This window comes from Mus caroli, chromosome 6 (genome assembly GCF_900094665.2).
Source record: "Mus caroli chromosome 6, CAROLI_EIJ_v1.1, whole genome shotgun sequence".
In the NCBI taxonomy this organism is placed as follows: Eukaryota; Metazoa; Chordata; class Mammalia; order Rodentia; family Muridae; genus Mus; species Mus caroli.
In genome coordinates this window covers 113,639,833-113,647,848 of record NC_034575.1, presented here as the reverse complement: position 1 = coordinate 113,647,848, position 8,016 = coordinate 113,639,833, and the positions used below count along the sequence as shown (strand labels likewise).

Genomic DNA, 8,016 nt, shown 5'->3' with positions numbered 1-8,016 from the left:
GTCTCCGCTGCTCTCTTCACGGTGTGACTCACCTGTGTGCCTCTGGCCTTTTCCTCTTGCTCTAATGGCACCAATCACGTGGGATTCATGGTCCACCTAACACATTATTATTTCACTAGTGAGCTCGGTGAAGACCCCGTTTCTAGGTAAATTCACATTCTGAGGTTTCAAGGAGACATGAGTTTGGGGTATTTTTTAACCCANTGCAAAAGTTCATTGGCACATTGGTTTGCTCAGGATTCTTTCCTGCATGTGTCAGAAACCACCAAGACCAGAAGGGTTGTACACACCTGCAATCCCAGCGTCTGAAAGCCCAAAGCAGGAGGATCATGAGTTTGAGACAAATCATAGATACATGATAAACTCTTGTTTGAAAAAAAACAACAAACAAAAACTCCTGGACCACCTTTAGTGAAGGGAAATGAAGGGCTGTTGGGATGCCTGGGAGGTGTTCTGGCTTCAGTGCAGTATGAATTTGATGCTCGAGGCGCTCAGGAGCCATTGCCCTCTCCTCATGACCACCACTGCTTGCCTCCCATGTCCTAATCCAGAGTTGTGTCTGACCTCAGGCAGTCTGACCCCAGAGCTCACATGGTTTGCCATCCCCTCCCATACGATAACTGTAGCTATCAGCCATATCCTCTTCCCATCTCTCTGCAGCAAACCCCATAGACTTCACAGCTTCAAACAACACCCAGTTATTTAGCTCACAGCTCTGTCCGAAGTCCAGCCANAGAGAAGTGTGGGGAGCTCTGCTCAGGGTCTCAGTACACTAATTAGGCCATGCTTCTTCCAGAGGCTCAGGGGTGGGGGGAGGGGTGGGGTGGGGCTGCTACCTCCAACCTCATTCAGGTTGTGACCAGGATTCTTCTCTACTTTGTGGGAGATCCACTACTTTTTGGATCCACGAGTGTGTGGTCCCCACTTCCCCACTAGCTGCCTGTCACCCGGGGATGTCTTAGCTCCCAGAGACTACTTCCCTCAGTATGCAGTATTCATTCATCCAGGCCTCTCAGAGTCCATGTGTCCTACTAGTCTGCCTCCAGCCAGAGAAGGCTAAAATCAAATAATCTTTTTTAGTAAATACACAACAAACAAAGTGATATGTGTGTGTGTATATATACACACACACACATGTATATATATATATACATGACTTCTGGACAGTTAATAGGCTCCTGTGATTAGATCAGAGAGATCATTTTCCTTTGGTCAGGTAATAGGTGCTGTGTGACATAATCTAATCACATGAATACCTGTATCACATCCTCTGTCCAAGGGATTACCCAGTGAGTGTGTGCACACCGCTGGCAAGGGACAGTATCCTTGGGAGGAGCATAGAATCCTATCTAGCATATCCCCTCTTACAATGGGCTTTTAGCTTTGCTTCTCCACCAATAGGAGCCTAGTGTCTCAGGCAGCATACATCTAATGCTACCTGTTTTACCAGTGGAGAGAGGAAGCCCGAACTACCAGAACATAGGCCTTCTGGTTTCTTTCTCCACTGTTAGACTTCTTTACTTCCTTCCCTGGGGGACTCAGCAGAGGGCCTGTGGATACATATGAGGCCCCTGTGTTGTGTATGTATGTGGGAGGAGTAGACCGTCCTTCCCTCGAAAGGTCTCCACTTCCTGCAGCAGCACAAGGAGCTCACTATGAAATGCTCCATCATGATCTGCCTTGGCGCTGTCCTGCAGGGCAAGCACTGTCAAGGNTGAGACAGGAGTGTCTGCGGGCACCACAGGCTCTTTGGTGCTAACCAGGAGGGAAAGCAGCTTAGGGGTTGGGGAAGGACTTTGGGCTGGCTTGCATGGAAGGAGGGAAGGAGAATGGCCTTGGACAGGGGAAGAGAGGAAAGTCACAAGGGGGATAAGATGATAAGATAGAGGGGGAGAGGGGAAGAAAATAGGAAATAGGAAGGCAAGGGAAACAACTGTGATGGATCAGGGCGATTTGTGGGGCTAAGGCCACCACTCGTGGCTTCCCAGTGAATCCAGGGGAGTTTTCAATGTGCACTTCCTTCTATCAGGGAACCTAGAGCAAGCCAATGAGGAGCTCCGGGCCATCATCAAGAAAATCTGGAAGAGGACCAGCATGAAGCTGTTGGACCAGGTGGTGCCCCCTGCAGGCGGTAAGTGTTTCAGGCATTTGCAAACTGGGGCTATTTGCCTAGCCTGTGGGGTTTCTCCTCCTTCCTGCCCTCCAGCTGTGCCATCATTAGCAGGGCAGACAAAGCCCTTTAGACTTCCGTGCTTGAGTCTCCCCTGCTTCTGGATCCTTCTACTCTGGACCNTTCTGAGGGCTCAGAGGTCCTACCAGGTTGCAATGTCCTACACACACTTGGATGCAAACTGCNAGGTTAGAAATCTGCTGTAACCCCATATTCATCTGTGGGAATAGGCAAGTCCTTCCATGCTGTGGGTCTGGCAGAACTTTCATGGGAACTCTATAATACACGGATGTCTGTTTATCCATAAGCCACTAGGGTGACTGCTCTAGAGTTGCTCTAGAGCTCTGGAAGGAAAGTTGCCTGAGATTCATCATATCTTTTCTAAAAACTCATTTTTTTTCCTAGAGTAGCATTTCTCATGCCTACCAAGCCACAAGCCCCTTTTCCTAGCAAGTACTTCAGACCATCCCTGCTAACATCCAAAGTTGAAATCATAGATAACATGCCTGCNCTTGTAATTTCCACAGCANTAGAATGNTTAAAGTAGGGTGTGTTAAAAGCAACTGCATCCAATATACAAATGCATGGTNCACCTATACAAAATGCTACGACGACTGATGGAGTCCACACACGCAGACACTTAGAACGAGTAACTGTTGAAAGGAAACAAGACAGTGTGAATATCGTCAGCACTTTCATTTGTCGCATATATTTTATTAACATGTGAGTTGAACCCACGCATTCTGGAAACATCTTCAGGGGGTGATTCTTCCCGTTTGAGACCCACTTCTGAAAGGGAAAGCAAGGTAGGCTGGGAGTCACCGTGTGAGTTCTCATGCTCTGCGGCATCGTTTTCCTTGCTGCCTGAAGTATCTCTGTGAGGTTCACACCAGGCACTGGTGTTCATTAAGAGATACAGGTTTTCCAGTGAATTCAGTGTAGACTTAGGCATCCATCTCAGGCCTGGAAGAACCTAGGACTCCAAGTCCATTCCCAGTTTCCCTCATCAGGAATCTCCAGGGTTTTCTCTTCCATGTAGAAATGAGTCCCTGCCCCACAGCAAGCCCGGAACTTCTATAGAGTTGGGTACTCCAGTTGGCTACTCTCAAGGAACAGTGATGATCAGGAAAGCCATCNCAGGTCCCCAGGCTCAGCCCAACCATCTGTCGATATCACACAAGATGAAGGGGCCACTTGCCTGGCATGAAACATTCTCCTGGACGCTTACAGCTTCCCTACCATTTAGCACACTCCTAAGATCCAGACTATGTCATGTGTGGTCTGGTGCACTCAGCCTAGCAAGGACTCGTGTCAAGCCAGTCTACCTGNCTGGAAGGGAAATCGCCAACCTTGTGTTGGCGGTGAGAAGACTGGCTATTTCATGGTAAGTGGAACCAACAAGACTTAGTAATGTCTATTCAGGAGGGGTGAAAAAAAATAAGATGGGAAGTAACCTTGACAAGATCCGACCTTTCCTGTGAGGGAAAAATGAAGGGGAAAAAAAAACAGCCATGTACAGACAGGAACAAGCAGTTTAATAAATAAAAGAAGTCTTAGGTGCTGAAAAATATCAAGGTAACCTGGTGGGGTCACTCATCTTTTTCTCTTCTCCGTATGCCTTAGATGACGAGGTCACAGTGGGCAAGTTCTATGCCACCTTCCTGATCCAAGAGTACTTCAGGAAATTCAAGAAGCGAAAAGAGCAGGGGCTGGTGGGCAAGCCCTCACAAAGGAATGCACTGTCCCTCCAGGTGAGGGGCTGGAGGGGGTGCCCACACTCAAAGGTCCTGGTCACCTCCCGCTGACCCTATTGAGGGTCCAAGCCCTGCTAGCTACCTAGAGGCTAAGTCCCATCACAAGAACCCCTGTGAGCACTGTAATCCGAAGGTGGCTAAGGGAAGGCAGTGTACTCTTCTTCCCCCTCCCCCTCACATTCTGGCCCAGAGGCTTCCCTCAGCAGCTCTGCTGCCTTTCCTAGCCCCTGGTTCTTGCTGATCCTGTAACATACCTTAATTCCTCCTAGAAAGATGAATAGATTCTTCTGCTCTAGGATGATGGGGGCAGGGGTGTCCAGGGAAACCCGTCACCTGGTGCGGAGAACCAACTGCCTGGCAGAGCAGAGAGGCAGGGACTTGGGAAGGAGCCACGAGGTCCTGGCCGACTATAGATCAGTGGAAAGGACTTGGGTCTTCATGTGTCCTTCTGGGTTCCAGGCTGGCTTACGCACCTTGCATGACATTGGGCCTGAGATCCGGCGGGCCATCTCTGGGGATCTGACTGCTGAGGAGGAATTGGACAAGGCTATGAAGGAGGCGGTGTCTGCTGCCTCCGAAGACGACATCTTCAGGGTAAGTGCCATGACTGGTGTCCTTTGTGAAGTTCAGTCGGGGGCAACAGTGCACTAAGTCTTGGGGTTTTGCCTGATCTCTCTGAGGAGTGCCCACTCTCCCTAATCAGCTATCTCCTGATCCCCTGCCTCCTTCCTACGCCAAGTCCATGTCATGCCATCCTCCTAGGACACAGCAGCTCAAAAGATGGCCAGCTCTCAGAGAACAGGGGGATCCTGTTTCTAGAAAGGAATTTTCCTGGAGAAGTTTCTCATCAGAAGGTGTGGAATAGGAACTCCTGAGCCACATCTAATCTGAAAGCCTGTTTTATTCACCAATATTTGAATATCTGGCACATCTAAGTAGAAATATAAACTTACGGCTTTTCTTGGAGGACAAGCAGGTTAAGCATTCATGTTCGATGTGGGTTCTCATGTGGCAGACAGACAAACATCAGCTGCCCTGTTAAGATGGAGCATGTGATGTCAGGGTCACANTGGTNCCCTCCAGGCCTCCTCCTCTTTTCCTTGAGTAATATTAATGCAGTGGGAAAGATCACACACTGCTGTGCCGTACGACAGTCTCCCATCTTGTTCCCTCCCTTGTTCTTTCTGCCAACCCCAGTCCCCAGATCCTTTTCCCAGACTATAAAGCACACAGGGAACCAAGCCCAGCCCACCCTGCTATGGCCAGCCTTGCAACCTTCCTGGCATCACTGAGTTGTCCATCAGTGAATGGCCTCAGAGATACACAACACCACTCTCATAAGACCTTAGAAGCCAAGATGTCACCAGAACCCAGGGACNTTCAGATATCAAGGATTATTANACAAACCTTGCAAACCATCACTTCCCCCACCCCTTGCTCTGGTGACAAAGTAGGAATATTGGGGAAAATCACTTATCCCTGACTTCAAATCTCAGAGGATCCCCTACAGGAAAGGGAGCCATGATATCATTGAGACAGTAGACTCTACACACCTAGTTTCAATCTGTGCAGTGCAGCTTCTAGCTCCACAGGCCAGTTTTATTTCCACTGAAACAATCTAGTTCCTGCCGTCCCTTCCATCTCCACCCCCCCCCAGCACTCCCAGCAAACTCCTCAAAGCTAAACGGCTGGCTTCTGTGGGGGAACGCCATCTCAGACTTGTCCCTGAAACCCAACCTCAGTCTCCAGTGCTCTTTTGGGAACAACCTTTCCGGGAAGCTTCTAGATCAGCAACCACTTGCCTGTCCAGGCCCAGGAGGAATTCCTGTCCTGGTACTGTAGGGGACCTGTGGGGCCACGAGCATCTAAGTCCCTCTCTTTACTATATGTCCAGAGTGTGGTAGAGGTCAAGCTGAAAGTCAAGCTTGCTCCCCTGTGGCCTGTGCCTCTCAACCACAGCCGTACAAGGGAAGCAGGGGTGAGGGGGAGAGGAGAGAGAGATGATGGAGACTTCTACACTTGCACCTCTGTCTTGTCCCCCAGAGGGCTGGAGGCCTGTTCGGCAACCATGTCACCTACTATCAGAGTGACAGCAGGGGCAACTTCCCTCAGACATTCGCCACCCAGCGCCCACTGCACATCAACAAGACAGGGAACAACCAAGCTGACACCGAGTCACCGTCCCATGAGAAGCTGGTGGACTCCACGTTCACCCCCAGCAGCTACTCATCCACAGGCTCCAATGCCAACATCAACAATGCCAACAACACTGCCCTGGGCCGCTTCCCCCATCCCGCTGGCTACTCCAGCACTGTCAGCACCGTGGAGGGCCATGGGCCTCCCTTGTCCCCTGCTGTCCGAGTACAGGAGGCAGCATGGAAGCTCAACTCTAAGAGGTAAGCAGGAGGGTAGGCCTGGGCATGAGGGCGCACATACCCTACCCAGACAACANCAGGAAAGATGAGATTATTCTGTCTGCTCAGACAAGCCTTCTGTGTAGGGTCCCTGCTCTGTGCTTTCCCTTCAGGGTCAGAACAGAGAGGTATTGAATAGGTTTCCAGGGACTTTTCAGTTGGGTTGAGCCATCTCCTAACGGCTCTGCTGCCCACAGCTAGCCTGTGGTTCCTTGTATTGACTGCCCAGACCAAGATGCTTCAACACCAAGTCTCCACGTCTGTCTTTACATGTTTAAGTTTGTGTANGGGTACATGTGCTTGTGTATGCATGTGTGCGGAGGCCAGGGATTGACATCNAGTACCTTCGATTACTTTGCACTGAGCTGGGATTCCTCACTGAACCTGGGGCTCTCCAATTCAGCTGGTGGCTCCCAGCTTCTCATGAATACTAGGGATTGAGCTTGGGCCCTCATGCTTGTATAACAATCACATTACGACTAAGCCCCTGCGTCATGCATGTTATTCTACTTAGTATTATAGAGGAGAAAACTGAGGCATGGAGGGAGCTAAAGGTCTTGGGCCACGGTGTAAGAGTTGGTAGCAGAATTCAGACCTCCTTGAGTCTTCCACACAGAGCCCTGACACAGCTTGTGGCATCTGTGGCTCTGTGGCATCATCAGAACCCATAGACCATGTCTCTGTATATGGCCAATGTCATCTTANTTGCTGGGGAGGAGGCCTGATGGATTCTGATACTTTCCCCACCCTCGGATACTACAGGTGCCACTCCCGAGAGAGCCAGGGAGCCACGGTGAGTCAGGAGATGTTTCCAGATGAGACCCGCAGCGTGAGGATGAGTGAAGAAGCCGAGTACTGCAGTGAGCCCAGCCTGCTCTCTACAGATATGTAAGCCTTCTGCCCAAGCCATCCTACGTGTAGAACAGAGTGGGGACTGAGCAGTGCTGAGATCCCTTCCTCTAGGCCAGACAATGGCATGTCTGTAACACCTACCCAGNATTCCCTCTGCAGCTTGGGTTGTCTCACTGCAGAGCACTTCCAGGGAAGCTTTTAAATAGCATTTTTTAAACTTTGGGGCTGTGACCAAGGTGTATTTCCTAGTGTGAGTCAGTACTCAAATATACTGATGCTTAAATAAACTTGTTCTGGTACAGCTTCTCTTAAGGCTGCCCTGAAGAGGCACAGTTGGCACACTTAGGGATGCTAGCCCAGTCCTCTTGGGAATATTGAGCTTCCATCTTGATCCACTGAGTGGCTGTAATGCCCATCTGGTAAGAAGTGATGCTCTGAAGAGTCTGATCAGCATGCAGTTTATAAATAACTAGACAAGAGGACCCCAAAGGTGCCAAACACAAAGTAAAATAAAAAGATGGAGACCTTCATTTCATACAGTGCATGCCTGTTTAACTATCTCAGTGCACTGGATAAATACTGTGCGATTACATGGTGCTAAATAGTTAGTGAACTTTACTGTTTAAGGAAATGGGNGTAACTAACTAGACTTAGTCATTACACATTATCCACCTATNCCAAATAATCACACTGTGCCTCATACTTATGTGGTTAAACTAATAATAATTTATACAAATAAATAAAACAGAATAACAACAGAAGGTGCTGGATGTATCAGATCCTGCAAAAATAAATATTGTTTAAGAAGTAGGTACTTAAGCATGGG

The 8,016-nt window shown here is 49.2% G+C and overlaps 1 protein-coding gene across 1 annotated transcript in view; it reads left to right on the top strand.

Moving 5' to 3' along the window:
- LOC110295755 (voltage-dependent L-type calcium channel subunit alpha-1C) overlaps window positions 1-8,016 on the top strand; it is a 77,616-nt gene that overhangs the window by 67,820 nt on the left and 1,780 nt on the right. Inside the window, exons 21-25 of the mRNA XM_029478244.1 lie at window positions 2,030-2,131; window positions 3,794-3,921; window positions 4,384-4,518; window positions 5,968-6,320; window positions 7,101-7,226. Of these exons, the coding sequence (XP_029334104.1) occupies window positions 2,030-2,131; window positions 3,794-3,921; window positions 4,384-4,518; window positions 5,968-6,320; window positions 7,101-7,226 (844 nt within the window). The remainder of the gene's footprint in view (window positions 1-2,029; window positions 2,132-3,793; window positions 3,922-4,383; window positions 4,519-5,967; window positions 6,321-7,100; window positions 7,227-8,016) is intronic.